Source organism: Sparus aurata, chromosome 20, assembly GCF_900880675.1.
Source record: "Sparus aurata chromosome 20, fSpaAur1.1, whole genome shotgun sequence".
Classification (NCBI taxonomy): Eukaryota; Metazoa; Chordata; class Actinopteri; order Spariformes; family Sparidae; genus Sparus; species Sparus aurata.
In genome coordinates, this window is record NC_044206.1 from 4,545,123 (window position 1) to 4,571,073 (window position 25,951).

The 25,951-nt window shown below is 42.6% G+C and overlaps 1 protein-coding gene across 3 annotated transcripts in view; it reads right to left on the bottom strand.

Moving 5' to 3' along the window:
- Positions 1 to 5,226: 5,226 nt before the first annotated feature.
- The window catches only part of ca10a (carbonic anhydrase Xa), a 240,432-nt gene continuing 219,707 nt past the window's right edge, over positions 5,227 to 25,951 (bottom strand). For all 3 annotated transcript variants that reach the window (XM_030401370.1, XM_030401369.1, XM_030401368.1), the window contains 5 exons: positions 21,570 to 21,665; positions 14,226 to 14,298; positions 9,229 to 9,383; positions 8,825 to 8,999; positions 5,227 to 6,276 (listed from right to left, as the gene is read on the bottom strand). In XM_030401370.1, the coding sequence (XP_030257230.1) occupies positions 6,254 to 6,276; positions 8,825 to 8,999; positions 9,229 to 9,383; positions 14,226 to 14,298; positions 21,570 to 21,665 (522 nt within the window). In that variant the 3' untranslated portion in view covers positions 5,227 to 6,253. The remainder of the gene's footprint in view (positions 6,277 to 8,824; positions 9,000 to 9,228; positions 9,384 to 14,225; positions 14,299 to 21,569; positions 21,666 to 25,951) is intronic.

Consider the following 25,951-nt stretch of genomic DNA (forward strand, 5'->3'; position numbering starts at 1 on the left):
TGTTGGTAGGTTTAAAATGAACTGGGGTATGATGTTGATACTCTTGAGTTTCTCAGATGTGACATAGCGAATGACAATTTTGTTTTGTTTCTCCTTCTCCTCTCTGTCTGCTCTGGAGGAGCTGTGTTTAAGTGGTTTTGACAAAGGTCCAGTTTGGGTAACCACAGGTTTTAAATGCTCCCCTGATGTGCTTCTGTTCCTTCTCCTTCCCCTCTTACTTTTGTTGGCACGGTCTCAGCCCGATGGTTTAGGGTTCTGAACACACCCAGCTTGTTCTCCAGTGGGTGATGACAGGTTTTCTGTACACCCCAATGTTGAGGCTTCTGTCTTCTTCAGTGTGTACTGCACAGTGCAAGAAGTGCAGACTGTCTCCACTGAAATCTTCCTGTGTGAACATGATGTCATTATCCACAGCATTTATATGTTCTGTGAAGTCTTCCACTTCTCTTGTTCTGATTCTGACCCAGGTGTCGCCCACATACCTGAACCAGTTTATTGTATTTGTCAATATTTCTGACTTTGTTGTGCTAGGTGTTTTATTTTGACATTTGAGCAGATACACAATGCCGCGTCGCTGTCGGACTATCTGGCTCGATCTCCTTCTGTGAAGAACAGAATTGCGTGTTTTCTCTGCAGAGCAGAGTGGCGAGCTGCCTCTGGGAGGCTGCTGAAACGAGTCGTGCGGCAGCCAGAAACAAGCTGGAAACATGAGAATGGGGTTTTTACAAGAAAAGACACTCCCTATTTGTAGAGCGCTGCGTTTAATATACCTTAAATGCAAACCAAACATTTCCTACCGCTGCAGTTTCACATTGAAAGCATTTAACTGGCAAAACACGAGTAGACCTTTTATTTTGAAGTAGGTTATCACAGGAAAGACGTTGTTCAGTAAGATCAGCATCACCATTGTCCCCCTAAAATGGCAAAAAAAAAAAAATAAAACAGTAATTTTCTGCATTTTTTGACAGCGTATCAGTTTGAAATATTTTGGAGTAGTTTTAGACAGTCTGTGGGAGTAATAGAATAAGAAGTAGCTGCTAGAGGTAGAGCTGCAGTAGACAGACTCAACGCCTCCAACATTTCTGAAAAGGTGACCCACACCCTCTTACTCACTGATGTTATCAGGTTCTCTATTAGCATTAAATATATGTTAATAGAATCTGGGAGAGTTATAGCGTTTGCCTTTCATTTTGACAACAAATCAAATGAAATAAAAGTGGAAGGCATAAAATCAATGGAACTCTGTCGTGCAGGTTTAAACGTTAAGGATGGAACAGGCTGCAGCAGGCGGTGATGGTCAAAAATCCAGCGGGAGCGGGACTAAAAAGGGGCTTTTATTTGGAAGACCATGCCAAAGATTAGAGTGACTGACAAACACTGTCTTGTAAAACGAGCAGTCAAGTCATCATTGCTCATGACCTTGATGGTTCTTTTACCTCATTGTAGTTGTTCAGCTAGGGTGGCTGACTGCTAACATGCTTTATTCAAAAACAAATGGTAACTACCGTCAACAGCGCAGTATGTAGAAAGCTAACTGTGAACGGTGATGTAACCAACCGAAGGATGAGAAAGCACTGTGATCAACGAGATGGTCTGGTCTTCAAACCTAAGGTGAGACAACTTGACAAGACCATCAGGATCATTTTTAAGAAACCTCTTTCAGATCATACAGCTGTTTTCACAGATTGAGCAGTCGGCTGCTGTAACTGTTTCAGAGTAAAAGTTGCTTGCAGATTTTAAAACAGGACAAAATTGTTGCATGGAATCACTGGAGGTCCTTGAGATTAGAGTAATGGGCTGGTCAGTGGTTGGTAAAAAAAAAAAAAAAAGGAGCTGTTCTCTCAGAATCTGTAATCAAGCTGCCTTTGGCCAAGAAACTTAACTGTTGGTTGCGATGGTGGCCTGCAGTGACAGCCTGAGGTTGTACTGTGCAGCTCCCTGATGTAAATTCAACGTCAAGCCTCTGATGACAGTTGTTCTTGCTGGCTGTTGGATAAATGACTGGTTGTAACTGATATCAAGCGATCTTATTTGCAGAGGCACTGAGTCAAGTATTTCACTAATTAAATCAAGGAGAAAAGTTTGACTCCACCACAGCAGGGCTGATTGAAAGCCCCGCCGCTGCAAACACATCTGGACAGGTGTGTCTCAAAAGTCAACACACATACGGAGATTTGCACATTTTCGATTTGGCTCAGCAGCTGTTCCGCTCCACTCTAACTCCCTGTGTGCCATCGCCTTATTACGCTCTTATTAATGTAATATCATTAAACGTCCCCCTGAACATCTGAGTGCAGCAATTTATACACACCTCGTAACATTCATTCCTTTTGGCAGGGCCAGATAGCGGCCGAGTCTAGAGAGATGTACTGCGGAGTCGCGAGGGTCGAACTGATTATTTGTTAGGATGTGGTGGAGTGAGGGTGCGTTGGAGTAGGTGGTTGGAGGGGGGGGGGCGGTGGGTTAGAGCATTGAATCATTTGGCGTATTTATTATCCATCCTCTAGCTTTGGCTCAATCCTGCATCTCTTACATCAGGTAGAATAATGGCCCCCATAACCTTGGGCAACGGTGGCCTCTGAGAACTCTCTCCTCAGCCCCCCCCCCCCCCGCTATCTTTTCATTACAGATCTGTGAAAAAGAAAAAAAAAGAAAAAAAAAAAAAAAGCACAGATCAGATAGCAAAAGGAAAACGCACATGTGCACGCGCACTCCCACATGCTCTAAGGCAGTATTTCTCTCTACATCAGGGCTACAAGAGGAGGCATCCTGAATTGATTGGGAGATAATGAAGGAGGGCAGGGAGAGAGGGATCGATGCAGCAGGACCCTGTTGACAGGAACAGACAACACGGGGCTGGGTGCGTCACTTACACACAAGGCCAGGCAGGATACAAAATCCATCAAGATCTGGATGTGGTTTTTGTTTTCACATGTTAAGTTTAAACAAATACCTATTGATCATTTCTCTGGCTGCTGATATACATCCTGCTGTGGTGACGTTCTTTAAATTCTAGCATTTTGATAACCGAAGAAAGCCCAACTTGGCCTTTGAGAAGGCATTTGCTCCTTGGAACACTAAACTGCTCAAATGACAAACAGTCTAGTGTGGTTTTTAAGGAGATTTAGTGGGCCCTTATGGCATGCTAAGGAGGCTGTTTTTGCAGGTTTACAGGCTCCCAGCTATTTGAAATAAAACTACCATTCCTGTAAGTGATATTGCAAAAATAAAATCCCTACCTATGCATATAAAAGCTGATGAAATAAACCTGTTACATTTTTATAGCTTGGTCGCAGTTTTGGTGTTTGGCTGGTGCAACTAGTCTCCCACCATTACACTGCGTGTTTCATTTTGGGACGGTGTTGAGAGGACAGAGAGGTATGTACACTGTGTGGATGGTTGGAAAAAAGCAGTTACGTCATTCCAAAATCAGGGCCAATCTGGTCCTGTAACATCCTCCTGTCCTCCGGAAGGTTTTTCAAAAAATGTTTCAAACTTCCCAGCTGGGATTTGCGCCCATTCAATGACAGGAGCATTAGTGAAGTGGGCAGTGACATTAGAAAATAAAGTGAGGTGACTGAGTGCACAGGAAATCCAAGTGATGAAATTGGAGAGTGACTGTGAGGAAAAGTACGTCTGCTGTCCCCATTTGTATGAATCAGTGTCACTAGCCCCTTTTTATGATCCAAGTGTAGCCATTTGGAACAGGTATAAACACTATTGCCTTTGGATGTATTGTCCGACTTACTTTCTATTAACTATACTGAGAAATCAAACCTTGTTTTGATACTGGTTATGGTCAGGATGTTGTCAGCATACTATAACATGTATTTACATAGTCTAATTACCTTTCCAGGACAAAAGTTACATCATTAATAGGCCATATTCACACGACGGACATTTTCCTCAATCGTCGCCCTCAAGGTGGGAAGCTCAAATGCTGGAATGAAAGTTATGCTGCTGTGTTCCAGGCTCACATAAATGTGTCTAAGATGTTCAATATTCTAAAATTAATTTAAGCATTTGTTATCATGATGTTAACTATGCAGTGGTGGATGCTAATGTTGGCTGTTGTCTATTGGAAGCTAATGGCTTATCAAATACATCGTTTTAGTTTGAAATTTGAGCTGATGATCTTCGCTATCCATTGTCTCTTTCATTTGCTGATCAGTAGCGAAGGTGGGAAATAATTATTCGTCAGAGACTTGCAACCCAGCAGTGCGACATTTGCACTTCCCATCCTCAGCATGAGCATGAAGTCAGAGGAAAAAGACCGTTGTTTGAGTCTAGTCTGTGTTAATCATTGAGAGAAAATTGACCAAGAAGGAGTAGCCACAGTGAGTTTACAGACTGCAGGCCTCAAACTCCTCACAAGGTAACATGTTTTATTACTGAGCACTGCTGTTTATAGAAAACTACTCACGCCGTACTGAACATTAAATCAAATTTCAGTTGCCCGTGGCATGATGGAAAAAGGCCAATATTCACTGAGTTCTTGATCAAAACAGCAGAAGTTTCTCGGTTAACAAACTCCAAACTGACCCAAAATCTTAAAGGTTTCCACCTTCACAGCCTGCTTCAGACACACTCTAGTTTATCCTAAAGTTGTGTGATTGAGGTCAGGGCTCTGTGTTTACCTTACTGTTATGCAACCTTTAAAACCAGGAAAAGACAACACTTGTGAGATATGACAATATCCAAAATCTAAGATGATATATAGTCTCATATCAGAATAACGATGTAATATAGATATGTTACCCAGCCCTAATCCACATAAAGTGTACTCTCTCTCTCTTTGCCCTTACCTTTGATAACCACCTAGTATAGCAGTCGTAGGCTCTTGTCTAAGTTTTCCCTCAGCTCACTGTGCGCCTGTGAAGAGAACAACATCGCAGACCGGACCCGTGTTGTTCGCGGATGGTCCCTCTCCTCCTCGTCCCCTGATGACCGCTGATGTGATGTGAAAGACTATGACAGGTCACGGCAACCCTGATGGAGCTCCCTCTGTGCGAGGCTGATAAGCCTCAGCTGTATCACGCAAAACAATAGAGAGAAAGCCTGACTGTAACACTGCATCTGTTTCAGCAGGAGACAATCCCTTGCCGTTCATTTAGAGAGTCTGTCAAGGAAACCCTTCCCTGCTGTCTGCGGTATTGCAGTTGTAATCTCTGAGCAATGCTTTCTCTGTGATGCCGGTGTTATTGAGCATGCCTCTGAGGAGGATTATTGACATATCAACACATTTAATATGGAACAGTACAAAACAGGTACAAGTACAGTAAGTCAGATCCTCATATAGTGAAGCATTTTCCAAAGTGAACTTTCCAGACACATTTATTGGGCTGATAACATTACTCAAACACAGTGTATGACCATTGTAAACAATAAAACAGAAAAAAGGCATCAGCTCAGACTGAGAACTGCTCCAGACTTCAAAGTGCGCCAAGCTTTTTAAAATTCTCAACTTTTTGTCTTTTTTTTTCTTTTTTTGAATCCTCTTTATATATCTTTTTCATTTCATAATTCATTACTTTTCTTTACATTTTCATTTTTCTGCAGTATTGATAATTATAATATGTACAAACGAGGCCAAGACACTGGTTGCTCTGAAGGCCGTAAGAAAGCCTGTAAATATTTGCTCTTCTCCCATGACATGACTCTAGTTTTGGAAAATGACAAGGTAAGGCTGTGCTCCCTCTCTGTTGCTTTTGCTGATTGCATGCCTTGTTGGTGACTGTAATGGAACATCCGTGAGAGTGCTGCTGACGGCTTTGTCTTGACCGGTGGGATGGTGGGCAGTGACTTAGTCCTTGGATCTTCCCACTGATAGCAACAATTTTATGTACAAAGGCTTTAGAGTCCCAACGTTGTCCTAGTGATTGGGAGGCTATCAAATAACTGCTTCCACATTATTTCTTTTTTTTTTTTTTAAGTGTCTTCTTTTGGTCGTCTCCCAAAAAAGTATCAAAATGTCTGTGTAGTTATAGTTGTACAGTGGGGTAGAGAGCTTGTTAGCATGTGTTTAGATCAAGGGTTCAAACTGTTCTCAATGTATGAAAAGAATCTCTTTGCCCGCAATGCAAAGTTCCTTGGTTCGTAGAATGTCCGGTGTCGTTTGTCTTTGTACAATGTCATGAAATAATCTTCGATGAGATGCAGCCTCAAGCCCCCCTTTCACATCTCCCTCTCCTCCATCCTCGCCTCGTCCCGCTCCTCATCTCTGACTCTCATCTCCATGCTCATCCATGGGAGGCTACTTTAGCAACCATTCGTTCACTGGAAGAGAGGAGAAGGACAGGAGTGAGAATACTGATTTATATATGCGGCACTCTCCACAGTTCAACTACTCTCCGGCATTTTTCACCCTGAGCCCTCCCTCTGCACCATATTTCATCTTTGGCGATAAAATATAATTTATAAGGGATGGTGCTGAACGGAGTGAATGTGGGGTGGGTGGGTGTTGATGGGTTGGTGGTTTTATGTTTTGAGTGGCAGCCCTGACAGAATTTTTTTTTCTTTCCCCAAACCGAGAGGGACACAAGAACATGAGTAAACATTGTAATCTGATAAAATGTGAGAGAAGGCATTTATTGCAGTGTGTTATCATAATCGTAATTCCTCACATCCGTAAACGCACACACATATACACACAGCACGATTAGCTCCCAAACCTTCCCGATGATCACCCCTCTGGGGAGAGGAGGAGTGTATCTGGCTGCTCCCGCTCCAAAGGTTGACCTTACACAAATCACCACGGAGACGTATTTTCCCTCTTAATTACACCCCCCTCCCACCTCCCCACACCAGCTTGAAGGTCTTAAAATTTCCAAACAATTAAATAAGCACGTCTGCCTTTGTGTGTTGCTGCGTCTCCTCTCCGAGGCCCTCTGCTTAGTGTGTTTTGTTTGGCGATCAGGAGGGTCTGAGGTGGGCAGGGAGGGCTGAAATCTCCCCCCCAACAACCGCTGCACAGAATAAGAATCTCATCTTTTAAGGGCGAGGGGGGTCGCGGGTGCAGCAGAGCCGAGAAAGAATGAGAGAGGGATGCAGGCAGAAAGACAATCATGGTGTGTGTCTGCCACAGTACAGTAAATCCTGAACAAGAAAAAAAACCAAAAAAAAAAACCCAAGGACTCGAGCTACCTCTCGCCTTTATCGCATTTACGCTTTGGGAGTGGAATTCAACATTCTGTGCAGCGCTCGCCCAGAAATATTGGCTGAAATGAAGAAGAAGAGATGACAGACTGCAGCTACACCTCCCAGGTTGCAGTGAGCTGTGACACGCCAGTTTTCAGCCTCCCGCCCGCCAGATCTGTCAGTCAGGGCCAAACAGGTGTTTTCACTGTCCGGCCATCTGACTTCCTGCTGCCTGTTTCTCTTTCTCTCTTTCTCCTCCGCACCATCGCTGCACCGCACTCCGCATTTTACCAGCCGCCAGCCGAGTCCCGGCTCGGCACTCAAATTAAATATTAAGTGTATTAATTATCGAGCAATAATCCCCCGGAATTTATATGGTTGTCGTATCTAAAACAAATTACTTCGGGGGTTTCAGGAGCGGAGGCTGAGAGTTTGGTGAGGAATCATTTATCACGCTCACTGACCAAAAATGATATCTTGTCAGCTGCGCGTTAGGAGTTGATGGGTTGTAAATATTTTGGAATACAAAATGAAATGAGCTGCTGGGACTGACGCAGCTATGAGTTTACTAAATTAACACCTCCAAAGAGAATTGAGTTAAGACCTTCCCCTGCAATGCGTTTGAAAGTTTTATTTTGGTTCCTTACTACCCTTCCCTCACCACCCTAGTTCCTTGGCTACTTGTAACTCTACCAGGAACCCTATGCCTCGTTAATGTCGTTCTAGTAGGCTGCATGTGGCCTCGGCACAGAGCTGTTCATTGAGAAGCTGCTGGTTATCAGCATGTTAGCAGTTACCTTATCGACAAGTAAAGCTATCAGCCCAGAGCTGCTCCAGAGCAGGCAGAGCAGCCCGGGGGCAGCAGAGGGAAAACCGGCAAATATTTCCTCCGTAACACATGACCCAGTTTCACACAAATCACTTAATAAAGATAGAGAGCTGTGTTTTTGTACAGTAAACTATACGATAAAGAAATTGGACAAATAATGAATATATGCCCCCGAGTGCGAGATGAGTCATCAACATTTTTTAATGATTTTCCAGGAAGCTACAAATTCTTAAATACCATTAAAAATACGCAAAGAACAGCTTTTTTTCCCCCCCACTGTCGGGCGCCATACTGCCATATAGCTGAGATGGAGGAAAACGCTTTATTTAACATCTTGACTTCATCGGGACTTGAAATTTTAAACCTGCTGAGCTGTAATGTAAAGTGCAACCCGACAGAAGAGGTTTTGATAATCCGACTACACTGTTGGCTTCTTCACGACCTGATCCGAGCCACGACTCTGCGGCTGACTGCTGACCACATGATTCTTTCCCCATTGTGGCCCCTCAAAAATTAGGTGGATTTATTATGATTTATTATGTTACTTTAGTGTCTAATGTCGGAGTACAAACATACGGAAGAGGTTGCTCAGACCTTTTGAATGACTGCTTCAAACTGAGACACACACACCCAGCAGAAGACAGAAAGCAACCAGCTGTAGATGACACCAAAACACTGAAGAGTCAACATTTGTGGCGATGTGGGAATATTATGAATACTATGGTGTTGCCCAGTGGAAACACAGATGAACCTGCATGATTAGATTCAAGATGAAATTCCTAGATTAAATACAATTGAGTATGGGAACAGAAATGAGACGAAGAATGGCAGCTTCTGGGTTAAGTGAATCATTTCTACCTCGGTACTGGAGCTTCTGAGCCCTGTTGTTGGGGCAGTCTTTGCCCTGCATGCTGAAGTTGATATTGGTGCGGATGCAGCGGTTGTTCAGCGGCTGGACTGGGCGGACGTTGTCGCTCATGCTCAGAAAGATCTGAGACGGCTGGTTCTGGCTCAGCAGCCGCAAAGAGTGCATCTTAGATAAGGGACAGAGAGAGGAGAAGCCATTGAGGAAAATGTGGCCAGAGCATCATAGACATGTGAGACAGGCAATTTGATTTCATGGAGACAATAAGAAGCGCTGAGGGAGTTTTGTTTCACATGTTTTCACAGCGAGAACAGTACATCTACAGCCACATCTCAGCTTCCCATTGAGTGGTTGGAGTTGTGTTTCGGGTACGTGCGGTTCGGCGACTGATGCTCACCTGCATGCGCGTGAGGTACACCGGCTTGTTCATCAAGATCCATGTGGCTGTCTCAAAGCATGGCGGGATGGTCATCGATCCATCGTAAGTGATAAAACTACTCGTCTCTGGGTAAATCTCCTCTATGTTCAGGCCGGTCAGTAGATACGCGTCATCTGTAGGAAGAAGAGCAGAAAACCAAAAGAAGAGGGGTACTTTAATGTTTCATCAAAGGAAACGGCACTGTAGTTTCACATTGGACCAAAGTTGCACAAATAGAATTAGAAAAAAAACTGAAGAGGTAAGAAGTAGGTAAGATATTATCTTTTTATATACATCACAAGAATTAAGCAATTTCTGGAAAATTAATATGCTTTCTTTAGTTAGATAGAAAGAGTTTGGGGCCCCGACCATCAAATTTGGAACCACGGTGCTGAAGCATCAGCTAGTCCTGATCTCGGACAGTCACATCACACTGATGGATGATCATAGGGAACCTAGAAGCTCATATCAGTGATAACTTTACACAGTTTGCTCGAGACCACCCTGTGTCTAAAGAGCTGGATCTGCCGAGAACATGCCACTGTCTGTCTTTTTCAAACCCAACTGTTTGCAGGATGCACGGTAATGAAGTCATGCATCTTAATTTTGGTTTTATGTTAGATTAATAACTGTAACGTGAGGACAGTGAAACATTGTAAGCTTTTCTTTAGTGCCGTTTGACCAGACTACAGAGCAGCTTCTTGCTTCAGGCCTGTGAGACTCCCCGATTCTTCCAAAGCGCTCCACAAGAATTGTTGTAATTTTATGACATATCAAACCGGGCGACAGGCATTAAGAACAACTATAATAGCTACACGGAAATAGCCACTTGTGTTGTTGATGGGCTCATTCACTTATGAAGGTCACATAGAGCTTAATAAAGTGGAGAGGAGTTGCAGACTCAGGTGATAGTTCTCTGTAGATTTGTCACTATCAGGGACATTCTAGACACTGTCACATTTGGCATTTGACAAATCGTCAATTTATATATAAAATATCTATTATAGATGTTTTCAGTGTTGGTTGAATCGAGGTTTTATTTGTGAAAAACTGCTGCCACTATCATTTGCGCGCATTGTGTATATTTCTTTCTGTTGAAAAGAAGTATGAATGCCCGAGCGACTGAAATGGTCCGACTCCTAACCCAGTTTCAGACAGCTGCAGCCACACAGAGAGAGTCAAGCTGCTAACCCATCACAGACCGGGTCTGGTTATCAACGACAAGGTGTTTTACTTGGAAGCTGCAAGTTTACCTGACACATCCCCCTCTGAGTGCGCAGGCTGTAAACCCCGACCCCGTGCTACTCGTCCAGCTCTGAGCTCATCTGTCATGACACATTTTTCTCACTTCTCGTTACACATATCATTCGCTGTTCTGTGAATGACAGGCTGTTGGTGTTGCAGCACAAAACCTCCTTTATCCAAACTGTCTCCACTGTCAGGACGCTAATTAGACAGACTGCAACACGCTCATTCTTCCTCTTCACTCCCCAGTCGCACAAGCTCAATAACTTGTCATCTACTGGGCCTTGTTGACAAATGGACTGTCTATTCGGATGAGGTCGCCGTGGTGGGCCGCTGCAGCCTTAATGCTAATTCAACTGCGCTTTGCAATGCTATTAAATACTTTATCTTGTAAACAGTACAAATAAACTAAAAATATTTAGTGAAAAACCAGAATGCACTCAGTGAGTCCCCTTTTGTAGCCTACTCACTAGCGATCTGCAGCTCCACCTACCAGCTGACTTGTGGGTGCTGGGCAGGTTTGGGTGAGCTGAGAAGAAAACAATCGTGAGTTTGGACAGGAAAGGGGATGAGGGACAAAGCAGCATTACCTGCAGAGTCACCTCAGTGTCAACAAGCTTATCGAAACTAAATTCCGGAACTCCGGAGTATTTTTTTTTTTACACAGTGCAGCCACCAGACTTAAACACTGAGACTTTCAGTTCAGTGGATGGGAGGAGATGGGAAGAATGTGTTGTTCTTTTTTGTGTGAGAAAGAGAAAACGAGAGGCAGAGCTTCGCTTCCATTCAACGATAAATACCTCCGTTTGGAGAAATTCATTTAGATGTTTCCACTGCTGTCAATGGGGGGAGAATGAATTGAGAAAAGAGAGAGAGAGAGCGCTCTGCACAGTGCTCCTCCGCCCCCGCAGCAGGATCAACGGCGCACAGTTTTCCCCTTTGACTTATCCTCATTTGTGCTAATGTAATGCATGAAGTTATTTTGTGGGTCGGTTTGGGTACGGGGCGTTTGATTTGTGCATATTTTTACAGGTTGAGCGGTATGGGTTGGCTCTTGTAACGGGGAGGTAATAAAAAACCCTGACTTGCACGTCACTCATAAATACCAGCCGCCTAAATATGATTGATGCTTGATGCTTTTACAATAAGATCCATGCATCATTCCCTAATAGATTTACAAAAATGTCCAAACTGTCCCCAACTGAAGTACTAGCATACATTTATCTATTGTAAGCTTGTAAACTACAGTTCACTATTTAACACTTCGTGCCCCGTTAGCGATTAGCTGTGTTAGCCTTCATCAGTGTGTGTCTGCCTTGGACAAACACACGGAAGGATAGCTTACAGCTAACTAGCTCTACTGTGAATTTCGTACAGATTTGACGTTCAAAATAAGGTGAAAAAAAAAAAAAGGTGCCATAGATTGTTACAACAGTGAGAGTGTGAGAAGATGCACTTTGTTTGTCATTTGCCAAGCTACTTATATGTAACAAAAGTCCCTTTTGTCCCAGAGGAAGATCTCTGTTCGTCCCAAACACATTTTCTCTCGCCCCTCTCTGTTGGCTCTGATCCTGTCTGCTATTGCCATTCCACGTACAACACGTTCATGTGTAGAGTAGCTCTGTTGCTGATCTTTGATCGTGTGGATGAAATAAATAATTCTCTTTGGATGGTGTGTGTGCATCTTTGTGTTTGCGCGCACGCTGTGCGTGTGTGTGTGTGTGTGTGTACATATGTGCTTTTAAAAAAACCATTGGCCTGCTTCATTACTGGCTGTGAGAGGTGTATGCCTGAGGATTCCTGAGCATGAGGGGGCGGTCTGTGACTGTGTGTATGTGTGTCTGTGAGATGTGTGAGACAGTGTATCTGAGGGAGTTTTGACAGCTGTCAGAATCCATGCTCCTCTCCAGCTCCTCCAGCTGGACCCGGAGGAACACCCCCTGCCTACTCTTAGCCTGGAGCCTCCTGCTCCACCCGGTGCCTCTGAGACTCCTCCCAGCCACAAGGGGTCAGTGCGTTTATCCAGCAACTCACTGCTCCCCCCCATTAAGCCAATTATTTGTCTCTTTTTTCAAGCTAGCCCTGGGCGATCTGTGCCGATGCTGCCTTTCCAGTATGGCAGCCTGGCAGAGGGAAACCTCTGGAGAGCAGCTGTCGACTGCAGCTGAACATGCTGCCTCACCAGCAGCCCCGTCCAGCTATCATGAGTTCCCGTGCAGGCATCTCTCCATCCCTGTCCTGCAGTATCCCTTCAATTACCACTTTGAGCTGAAATAACGATGCTTTAAAAGATCAGAAAAAAGGGAAAATACAAAAATACAAAAAAAGGACACAGTTTGACCATTGAACTACAGAAATGTAAGGAATAGTCTGTATCCACACAGCCGAGGTCATGCTCTTGTGGGAAGCTTAAACGTACTGTTGCGCGCCATGTTGCACGTCAGATAAGCATGGGGAATCTGACAAATCCTTATCACTTCAACACTTGTAGTAGCTGAAAAGACGGATGAATAGAGATCTGGAGTGACAGCGGGCCGTATTTCAACGTAAAGCAACATATTTGATATGATACTACTGTTAGAGCTAACGTTTGACATCTAGCTACTTCCAAGCTAATATTATCGTTTGATGTTGTTGCACTATATGATAGGAAACAGGTAATTTGATTCTGAAATGTCAAAGCACATCTTGGAGACATTTATGTATTTGTTAATTTAAATCTATGAAACTTTTTTGAACGTTTTGTGATCAAGCTTGTAATATAACGTGACGTAATGTAATTGTCCTGCCAGCCTCTTCTATATGTTTTTGTGTTGGATGTAATGTGAGTGAACATTGACTTCAATAAGTTAAACTTGAATAAATGTCTCCAAGATGTGTGTTCATATTTCATAATTAACGTACGTCACTCCAATCATATCATGCAACTCTATAAAATAGGAATGTAAGCCAGGAATAACTGAATGCCAATGTTGGCGCCAACAGCAGCTGGTGGGTTCAAATACTTTGTTTAATCTTAGAATAAGGCCCGATGCCCTTCCGGAGTATCACTAACCATTGTCTTTTCAGTTACTGAATCAATCAGGAAGCTGTGAAATGTTAACAGTTCAGCAGATTCCCTACGTTTGTACAACTTGCAAACTGGAACACAGCAACACGACATTATATCCTCTTGATAACAGCATTTGAGCACAGATAGCATGGCATTAGCCAATCACACTGATTAAGGTTAGTCATCCTGAAACTCTTGTCATACTCAGCATGAAGCTAACGTCTGTCTTTCGTGTGCAGCATAATATGCCTCTCCGTTTGTGCTGTTGTTGGTTATAAATTGTAATTATAATACTTGGTTAATTTCAAATAGGCCAATGTAGCCACCGATTGCATTATGTAAGCCCACTCTGCAGGTTTAAAATGAGGCTTACGTTAGCTTTATAAGCAAGTTCGCTAACATCTGCTTAGGAACATAGTCATTTCAGCCATGTCAAAGTCAAATGCTGACAGTTGTGGGCTGTAAATGAGAGGCTGCATTTTGCTAACTCCATCTAAAAAAAAAAGGACCAATATTTCAAAGTCTACTTAGAATTTGAAGTGGTCAATCTGTCACTGTAAGCGCCACAACTGCATAACGTGGAAATGGAGAGACAGGTCAGCAACAGTTAAATGCTTAGCAAATGGTTAATTGGTGTTTTGAAAAAATTCATTAGGGATAATTGCACACAGTCACTTACTTTTATATGTTATTCTTGTGATGGTGTCTCTGTTCAGCATTCGATTCAGGAATGAATTTGAAGTCTCAGCAATCTGGATAAAAAGGGAGGAAGAGAGAGTAGAAAAGGGTCAGGTTAAATAACAAAAAGGGACTAATCATGTAATGAATTGAGAGCCCATCTAAAATTAGACAATATTTAATCTACTCAGTCCCGTACTTTAAAGGATAATGCAAGTGCATTTTTTTTTAATCTATCACCCTTAACGGCCATAATGTCTAAACCCACTGATGTATTTTGCACAGTCAGAGGCTCCTACACTCTCTTGTGCTGCTGCTTTCCCTTCTGGAAAACAAAGGCTCCCACTGTTTTCAAGACACCATTAAAAAACAGCTCACAGACACACACACTGCTACCAGTTCAAAACATAATCCATCTTTTTAAATAGCAAACACATTGTACTGTTGTCCTAACATGACATTACAATGGATCACAACAAGTTTTGTTTTATCAGAGCTGAATGTTACCGTCGCCGCCATCGCCCACTGTGCGCTCCTCGTTCCCTTTACAGCTTTACATAGGTTAACACTGCAGTGTAATGTAGCAGTAACATACAAGGTAAACAGCAAGGCTAGTGTCATATTTAAGACATGTTATAGGAAGGACCATTTGGTTCTACGTGCTTTATACTTGATTGTACGTGTCTTTTTACAAATACAAAAATATCTATCTTGTAATACTGATTTCAAACATATGGCCCAGTCATACACCTACATGTTGGTGTTATTTAAAGTGTTTCAGGAAAAAAAAAAAAAAAAGTGAATATCTGGACTGGATTGATGTTACACCATGGTGACTATTGTTATCAGCCATCTGGCTCACCAATGTACAACATGGTTTTCTGCCTGCTTGTCACCAGTTTTTACAACATTTTACAGTTTCCGAGAACAGCAGATAAGTATTAGGATGACATTTCTTTCCGACAGCTGTGCAGGGTATTCGGGCACTAAAGCTGTTCCAGAGCACACTGGTACAGTAAGTGTACAGGTAATTGGCGACGAAGGGAGTGGTGACACATAAAGGAGACTAAAAGCAAAAGCATATGTAGTGTTCTGTGTATGCCATTTGTATGTAATGTATTTTCCATTAGTTGCCTGGAAACACATGCTGCTATTGATAAAACAACAAAAACATTCATGGCCATTGATTGATTTAAACCACATTTACGGGAAGTCTACTTGATGTGATCAGCTGTACTTGATCACCAAATGAAGATGAACTTGGCAGTCAACCATGCATTACAAGGTGTGGAATGGTCTAATATGGATCCTATATATCCTATATATTGGGCCACATAAAAAGATGTCCCGAATACCATTTTTGGGGCAGCGAAGCTTCAGTGACAATTACCGGCGAGTATTGGAAGATTTGACCCGGTTGGCTGTGGGAGCACGTTTGTCCACAAGGCTCAGAAATGCTCCCTCACACTGATGGCAGACTTTGGGATGTAAATACCACAAAAAAAGAGATCCATTTCTCTGTCTTTAAAGAACAAAATGAATAATGATAATTCAGTCATTACCCACTGACCCTTGTGCCGATAGAAAGTTGGGTGGTTTCGTAGTCTGCAAAACATTTCTGCGGCTTAACAGCAGTGTCGCAGCTTTGAAGTTGCAGTTTTGCAGACTACGAAACTTTACTGAACTTACTGAATTTTTGTTAACGTGTCTTTAATAATTGTTTCGCCTCTTTTTTGGTGCAGCTTCTTCCGTCTATCTGCTTCCTCTTCCAAAGAAAAAAACTATTTCAAGTGTTTGAACACTGATTTAGATGTTGTTCATCATGGCAATGTCAACCATTGTGATAATTTGGTGACCACAGAGACTTGGGTGAAAATCTTTCAAATATTAACTGTATCCAAAAGCTGTAGAGTCTTTTAATTCTTCACTCCACGGCTACTCTGCTCGACCGACTCCTTTGTTAAGTGAAGTCTGAGAAGTGCGGAGCAGCTCCAGGCGAATAGCTGAGGGAAGCACCTCACTTCCAACCCCATGCCCTTCTTTGACTCCTCTGCCTTCCTTTCTACTTCATCTATCCCTCACTCATACTAGTTGGGCTTCACAACTTTAATTGTAGAGATGTCTTTGGGCAAAGTGATTAAAAAGACATGTGCTTGTCCTCCCCATCCCCTCACTGCAACCTAAATGAGTTAGTCTCTGACCTGTTCCCTGTGCTCTTCAGGCAGGCATTACGCCTTCACCAGCCACTCGTGCTGCTCGCTACTTCCTGTCTCTCGCATTTAAATCGTTTTCCTGGAAATGCACCTGAGGGGATTCAGTCAATCTGTCTTTTCTATTCCAGGAATGTCTGCACATTAGGCGTGAGGAAAGTACATACTTAGCAGCATATGGCTGAATGTCGATCAGCCACAAGATACCCACAAGACACATCTTGAGGAATTACATATTTCTTGCTGTTACATCAGTCTACAAACACATGAGTGAAATGCCCTTGTATTCACTGTGAAAGCCTGCCCTGATGTGTGTCTGGTTTCCACCTAGGTCCCCACATAACTGCAGTCACCCACTGCTGTCCTTAATGGTGCCTCACGACTTCACGCCGAGAACGGGGGCTTCCTGGCATTCTGAGTCACAGTGATGGAATTGGAAATCTGACAAGGCCTTGGAAAGCATGAGTCACTGAAAAGTGAGAAAATGGAGCTTCTGCTCTGAGAAAAATGTGGCTAATTACCACCTGTCTGCCCAGTGCTACTACGGAGCAGTCTGACCTGCTGAAACATGGCTAAGACAGTGGAAACAAAGAGGCGTTAGCAGATAACCAGTCAGAGTGCAGCTGGGTGGGAGTGCGAGTGGGTGGCAGGTGTGTGCTTGTGATTTTTAAAATCTTGTTGGATATTGCCAAAAAACAATTTGTGAAATGTGGGCATTGACGGAATTGTCTTCCTTGCCCTTCACCACTACTGAATGAACTCTGCTGGAGTGATTTCTGAAGATAATAATATGAAACATTTTTATATTCAAATGTATAAAAATGACTAGACCTTTTTATGTATGTTGCTGAGTTTTGTACTTACAACTTGTATTGACTCAAACGTGTATAACCCTATCGGTTTTTTAGCATAATGAAGAATTTACTTTGTCATTGTACAATGCTAAAAGGTTAAAGACATTGTTTTAGAGATTCTTGCAGGTTGGTAACGCTGACTTTTACCACTACTTTAAATCGAAAAGTCCACAATCAGTCACAAAAGTGCTGGTTGTTATGTGAAGTGAAGATGGCAAATTGGTAAAATCAAATTGGAGAAAAGTGTCCCTAATCTGACTGCTTATGTCAGCACACTTAAAGGGTAACTCCACCAACTTCACACTTTTTAGTGTGTTTACAGGTCTTGAGGAGTGTTTCTGCATATGTGACCAAAGTAGTATAAAGCCTTTTGTGACTCCAGAGGAAACTGCATGTAATCTGATAAATAGAGCCACATGAGGCCTCATACCACATATTGGAAGCCTGTTACAAGTCCTGCTTTCTGACTGGCTAGAGCCGAAATGATACTTTCTGCATCAGGGATTGCTGAGTGGTCCATGTGATGTCATTTTCATCATTAGAGATTGAACGCGTAGGTTCTGTGCAGACATCCACATACCTCCAAACTGCTGTGACTGCATGGACTTGGCCACTACCGTAAGTGTCTGCATATGTGTAAAATGCGTCCTTCAAGCAGAACTACAGCACATTTTAAGTGTATGCAGTTAACTTGGAGTACAATCCAGGCCTTGGACTGATTAAAAAGCCTCTGTAGTGCTGTTTTAAAAAAGGGAGTTCTTGAAAGTACTATGGCATTATGACTAAACTGTACGGAGTCCCTGCTCTAAACTAAGAACCAGTGGAAATCCTTCCTTTTACAAAGATGCAAAATGGCAGCTATTGTGTGTGCCTTTTGAGCTCTGGAAGTAAAAGTATCTTTCATTTTCTAAATGGACATGTCAGGTGACTGGCAGTGGGAGATCCTTCAAGGATTATACGGAGACAGACTGATTTAACTAACTTAGTTATCAGTAACGTAATGTGTTATTAATTTCACTAAGAAATATCTGATTGCTAAACATATCATTCAGTTGTACGTCTGACTTATTCTTAGACTGTTGCTTGGAGCAAACTAGTTTAAAGCAGGGAGGAGCACTTGGGGTGTCAGGTGGGAATGTTTAAATAATGGAAAAGAACATATTTTGGGTTCAGTTAGGAAAAACACACTACCCCACTGCTGAGTTATTGAATCTGAATTCCAACCCACATATCTATCTATCTATCTATCTATCTATCTATCTATCTATCTATCTATCTATCTATCTATCTATCTATCTATCTAGTTCGGTGCTGTTACGGGGGGCATTACTTCTGGCTGTCGTGCACGGCAACCACACCTGCTGCAATCCACTTCCCGAGCCCAGCTCCTCTCTCACATGTCCTAGGACACACTCTGCTGCCGGCTGGAGGGAGGGAGATGAGGATGGCTGACCTAGGTCAGCGTCTCCTCTGTCTCTTCAAGACTAAATGATGGTCCCATTGACATTGGGGAGCTAATTAGCAGTTAGCAGCTGAACTTTCCAGCCTTAGTGTGCACAGTGCTGAGGACGTCGTCTGCTTCTTTGATCTCTGAGCCTCTCGCTCAAGAAAGAGACCTCTTATACACAACAAAAAGACGAGGGACTGCTGCCACCGTGGCTGACACTAAGCCAAGAATCACAATGTTTCAACCTGTAGGATAATTGGATTGCTAATTGTTTGTGAGTTCTTGGCTTGAACATTTAGAAGATTTCAGGCAGAGGCTTCAAGAGAGCAAGAGAGTGAAGAGGTGGCAGCACTGAGACCACCGTGCTTTCTTTAAAATGCGATTGTGGCTGCTAGATAAAATTCACAAGATCAGCCTGACTTACAGATACATTAGATCAGAAAACAAACAAAATAGCACATAATTAAGTTGGGTTGAATATTGCAATCAACTGACACACACATATTTGATGTAATTTGTTTCTATCCAATTTAACATAATGACTGTTTTTGCTTTGTTTTCACTCCCTTTACGACCCAGGCGCCAGAATAAACATTGGCAATATACGCTTCTGCACAACCGTGGATACTTAAAAACTTTTTTATGCTTTTGTCTGACTTTTTTGTCACAACGCTGTTCTTATGCTCTGGTTAGGTTTAGGGAAATATCACTTTCCGTCTTAGAATACCTATTTGGTTGCCAAAAACGCAGATGTCCAAACTTACTGTCAAAAATATCTGTCTTTTGTTGTCATAAACTCAGCTGTAAATTTCATGACGTCTCCTTAAAAATCTGGTGTCACCGTTGGAAATGTTGAGCAATGGTCTTGAACTGTGTTAACTGGTTTTGCAGCCTTTTTGCTTGTAACTCCACCACCATCCCCTCAACCTCCCAATATGAACGTCAGGTCATCCACATGTAATGTTAATGTGACATGACACGTTTGGTGGAAATGTTAAAATGGTACACAGCCTATGACACGTACACATGTGGTCATATCTGTGGTCTGTAGAAATGTAAACTGCCAACATGGTGACTGGGCTGTTATTGGGCAAGATAACTGCGTTGTGTGGCTCCAGATAATTTGGGCTGCTTTTAATAACATTTGGGCATGTTTCTCTAACAAGAGCCGAGGCTATATTCCTATCAAAGACCACCCTTTTTCTCCTTTCATGGTCATATCCACACCTATAGGCGATTTAGAGTCGTCATTCTTAACCTGCATGGTTCGTGGGGGGGGGGAAGCCCACGCAGGCAGCAGGTATGGGGAGCCAAAAAAGACAACTATACTTGAATCCTTTGGGAATATATCTGGTGTGGATATAACCCGATCGTCTCATCGCCCTGCCGTTTCTTCCCCCCAGGATTAAAACTCCCCTGTATCTTGATTAAATTACATCTTTTACCTCTCCTCGCGCGAGACGGCTCGTACTTTTTAAATGGAAACATGCATGGCCACCTACCCACAGTAGATGGATCAAGAATGTATTATATAACATCAGGCTAGACAGGATTAGATTTTCCCTGAAAGATTCACTGGAAGGAAACTTTAAAAGAACTCGGACATCGGAATGAACTAAAGCCACAGAATGCTCAAATGAATGTTCTGTACACGTACGTACTTATGCATGTACGGTGTATTTTTTTCTTTATCTCAGGGATCTATGCATGGAGTGAATGCACAAAAAAAGAGTTGGACTTCGATGAGCAATGGAAAATAAAAATGAATGTGGTTTGAGTTTTGTCACCAGGCTTAGCATCATACTTCAGATTTATGTTCACCTTAAATGCATGGAGACAGACAGACAGCTGTTGTTTATTTATTGTTTTTCCTAAATTGCAGATAATTATTAAACTAATGCTGAAGAAGGGGTTAAAGGCAAGGTCTCCTGTTTTTTGATTTGCAAAATTCTCCAAAACACGTTGTAGACGCTGCTTCACCTGGGAAGAGTCCTACTGATTTCAGCAGTATGTTAATGACATTTTTACATACGGACTTGTTTACCCGTCTAAATGGACACCAAGAATGATCACTAAAAATAATATATCGATAATCATGAGAGGAAACCCTACTAAAACAAGCACGCGCTGCATGGTCCTGTTATTCCCCGTCACGGCCGTACGTTACACAAAAAAGAAAACCGAGAAAGAAGAGCATTACTTTGAAGAAAATGTCCTAGAATCAAGCTATGTAATTAATGGCCCCGTAAATTTAGTTGGATTTGAATCATCTGTCAGTATTTCTATCGTTCATCAAATCACTCCCACAATGATCTGTCACCACTGTAGCTGTAGTTCTTAAAATGTTTTATTTATAATCGTTAGTGATTGTTCTCGGTATAAACAGCCCTCAAAAAGAATGTTGTGAGTTCCGACAAAAATTGCAGCTGCGATTGAGTGGATATAATTTAAACCTAAATGCTGTTCTGGAAGATTTGAAGAATGAACGATATAAAGAAGGTAAACACTCCATGTCCATGACCATGTCGGTACTTCTTCACAGGAACACCTGAATGAACACTCCACCTTCAACTGAGTCTCCTGGACAGAACACGAGGTTCAGTCTTGATTCATTTTGCGCTTCATGTTCCATCCTTGTGCTGTATGCTTAAACCCCTATTAAATCAGGTCATGTTTCTTCTACAGTCCTTTAGTGTGTGGCTCAAATTCAATGCAATGCACTTAGTAATATGATGGATTTCCAAGCTATAACCTATTACAGAATGTACACTTTGCAGCTACTGTGTCATAACATGCAAAAAAAAAAAGTTAGTGAATACACGTGAGAGGCTTACCTTCATGAATATGGACACTATGACCAGTCCATTGGGGCTTTTAGCAGCTTCTGTGTAATTTGTGTACAGCTCATGATTGTAGTGTATCAGTTGAACCTGGAACATAAAGAGAGGACATAAAGAGAGTCACGGAATGAGTCTCTGCATTCAGTACAAAACAGTGTGGTTGAAAACCCTTCCCGAGAATCTATATCATAGTCACCTAAATTCTTCCCCCCTGCTACATCACGTCAGAGGATTTAGAAGGAAAAATCAATACAGATCAAATCTCCCCCATGGATACACCAACAACCTCAGTGTGATGCAGGAAGCCGTTATTGGGGAAAAAAATGTTATATGCGGCGTAGATGTGGATGGCAGTAAGAGGGACATAAAAAGACGAGGATTCTGTCATCATCTGATCCAAGGCCAGCGTGCTTTCACAGGCTGAGGTGAGCCAGCTAAACCATCTCCCAGCATGAGGTTAATGTTTAACTGACGCAGATGTTTCATCCACTCCAGCTGTTCAATATTCCTACCTTTTAATGATGTTTGGACGTGGGCAGACGGTACTATTCAACTTCCAACTCGCAAATGTGGCAAGTGCTGAAAGGAGAGCCCGCAGTTTTGAAAACTACTCTGACACAAATACAGTGAATACGAAGTTTAGTGCCAGCGGAGATGAATCCATACGTATACGTCTATTTTTTTTTAAAGCGTATTTTCTGTGAGCATTTTAATGCTTTATGGAAAAGTTGGCAGTAGAAGGACGATAGTGCTGGTACTGTACGGATACTGATACGCCACGCTTCATGGTCAGTGCCTTCACCCCATGCCCTCGGCCACCAGGGTGCTTCTGGGGAAAGAAAAGTACATAGTATGCCAAAGACTGGAACGGATAAGACTACAAGTTTAAAAATGAAATAAATCTGTGGTTGAGGAGTTAGAGAGAGAGCTCACCAGAACTCTGCAGCTTGCTTTTTTTAATTATCTCTGCTTGAGGCGAGTGGCTTGAGGCCACAGTAACAGCTAATAGCACAACACACCCAAATCTCCGACCATACTGTTGGTAGTTGATTTGCATTATAGGTATTGTTTTTAGCAGGTTCTGACAAGAAAAAGAATGGAAGGAATAAAGAAAGAATATATTACTGGCTCTGCTGCATCAGTTTTCATCCTTAAATGTTAAATCAGTGGAGTACTGTTTTAAAGGTCCTGTGTGCAGGATTAAGGGCAATCTATTACCTCAAATGGAATATAATATTCACAAGTATGTTTTCATTGGTGTAAATTAGTTGAAACTAACCACTGTAAGAGATAGCAGGTCCTCCTTTACAGTGTCAGCCATGTTTCACCACCGTGTCTCTACAGTAGCCCAGAACGGACAAATGCGCTGCGTTAGCCAATTACATACATATGTACAAAAGCATGTTCTTGATAGAGTACTTTGTATCATGAATGCAACAACCATCTCAATGAAGGAAGATTTTCACAATGATAACTTTTCAGCTATAAATTTTTCTCTCATTGTATACCTCTGTGCGATGTTTAAGCGTATGATATGCCTTCAAACTCATGTATCTATAATTAAAACCACACTTCCTGGAATGTTTTTCTTTGTTAACTATTAGCCTCTTGCATTCTTTTAACAGGTTTTTGGTTTTGAAACCTACTGATGCTGAACGTGCAACTTCATGCAATATTGGCTTAAAGTTGTAGTCTTTAACAATTTTTTTGTTATATTTGCTAAAATTGTCACCATGATCTGACAGTAGAGTAAGATACAGGTCAGCTGTGTAAAAATCCAGTGTCCGTGCCTCCACCCAGTGGCTGTAATGTAATTTGCAAGAATCCAACGCTCCCGAAACAACACAACCAATCAGAGCCAAGGGGCGTGTCTGAGAAATGTCAATCATTCTTGTGCATTTGCTGCTAGCAGCCCCCCTGCCTCACGCAGCGTGTGCTCAGCAGTGCCCCTCCCCGGCACAGGCGCAGTGCCTGCTATTACCTGGTCAGATAAGTTCAAGCTCAAACTGTGAACAGTGTTGGAGAGACAACAGAGCAGAAGAATGCCCCACCATTGCCCACATCAAAGAGAACAGCTAAGAAGACTGGTGAAGAAAAGCAGTGTAAAAAGAAAGAATTGGACCGTACCAGAAAGAAAACTAGGATACATATCGGAGAGTCATTTCAGAGGTGGAGGGAGCTGTGGGATTTGTAAGGACTCAAGAGCGATGCAGAGTTGGCCTCTTTTCTGCTGGACAAGTAAGGACCCCTGCTTGATGTTTCATTCTATGTTTTAACCACAAGGCTATGGTGGTGGCGGTTACAGTAATACTCGCTATAGCGCATATCACCATACAACGTTGCAGTCAAGCTACATAGCTTGTTGCTAAATCTAGCTTGTTGGCTTGTATGCCGGTGTTTAGCTTTGTCTTTATGGCTACTGGTTAGCAAAGCGTCTTTCAAGTGACCGGGCAGTTCTAACGTTAGTTTGTGTTCCGTATGCTCTGAAGTGGTTTAATTGGTTTAGAGAAGTAAAGTTAGTCATGCTTCAGAAAGGCAGCGTGGCAAAAATGTTGCACCGGGTAATGATTACCTTGTAACTGTTGTCTACTGCGATGTGAGGAATAGTAGCCCCTTTCACACAGAGAAGCCGCATTATCACCGCAGCGGTGGTTCGCCAGTTCTCCACCGCTGGTCATTCACACAGAGCGAAGCAGTGCCAGTGTAAAGACGAACTGCTGTGTAATTCACACAGAAAGCCGGCGCTGCGGCTCCTGAAGAGGGCATGATGGTACACGTCATGATGATGACTGTGTGTTTCGAGGTGTTTCACCTGTGTCCTCCTGTCAATCTAAACCAAAACCACCTGACCCACCAAACATCCTGGAAAGTGACAAAGTTAAAGTACGTTTTTCGATCTAAATTATATAATTACATAATTGCCATCAGTAGACAGGACGCTGGCTGACACTGTCACTCGTGGGGAGGGAGGCTGTTTTCTGGGGGAAAGTTCACTGAAGTCTCGGTCTGGAGGGCTGACCGTCGCTGTGATTTATTTCCAACACAAACACTTGATGAGTTAAAGTTTTTTGCTGGTGACAGACGCTGTTTCTCAGGCAGAAATGTGATGAGGAGTCAATAGGACAGGCGGGAGGACAGACAGGATGACAGACGCTTTTAAAATTTCACCCCTTGCCGCCTCTGAGACATTCACAGAATTGGCTTTTACTCTGCATGACTACAGTACAGTTGCCTTAAGTTGTTACAGAAATGATAAAGTCATCACTCCTCATTACCTTGATCAGCAAAATTGACAGCCATTCTATCACAACCTAAAGCTTCTAATTTATTGCCTTCGCCTTCTCTATTTTAATAGCAATACACACAATAGACTGCTCTGAATATAAAAGCAGTAAAGCACTTATTTCAAGCACAAAGGGATGCTAATGATTTTCAGATCTTCCCCAAAGGCTCTTATGCTTTCTCTCCCTGCGTCCATAAACTTCTCATCCCCACTCATTGGCAAAAGGCTTGGCAAGTACTGTACTGGAGGGTATAAATAAACAAATCTAAAAGGAGAGTAATTATGAAATGCTCGATTGGGGGAGCGCTGAGCGACAGAACGTCTATAAATGCAATCAAGGCAAGAGAGGAAGCGATTAGGGCCCTGCGTTGATCTGATTAGATTTTTAGGTGAGAGTGGCACAGGCAGCCAAAGGAACTCATCCACACTCCCTCAATGACAAATTGCACAAAGTTTGCTGCTGGTGGGCAATAAAAGGCCAGCGTGGGCCATAATAAAGTGTGGACGTCTGCCAAATGGAAAGGGAGAAAAAGAGGGAGAGATGAAAAGCAAAAGAGGGAGAAAATAGAGGTCGTAATTAGACAGAGAAACAGTTGAAGACAAAAGACCAAAAGAGAGGAGCCACTGCATGTTGGCCAGACCTGTGAGCCTGCAGCCACTACATCATTTATCTAACACTCTCACGCCAACAAGTGTATACAGCGACACCTCCACCCATCTCGCAGGTACGCTCTATTAGGATACGGCCATGACACTGTGTTCCTGGTGCCTATTCAACGCATTGTGTTGATGACAGATTCAGACGGATCTTATGATAGGCTGTGACAGATATTACAGAGTTAGTACAAATTAGGGTTGGGGTTCAATAGCACTTGATCTAATTTGAATCCAATATTGAATCTGCTTATCAAATCCAAACCCCTTATCTAATCTTGTTTGATTCACCTTTCAACAGTCAGGCTGTCTGAGGGGCAGTTTTTTGTTGAGTTGTGTACGTACATTATCCAACATTCCCATTAGCTGTGCACACACACACACACGCACGCACGCAGGCACGCACGCACACACACACACACACACACACACACACATG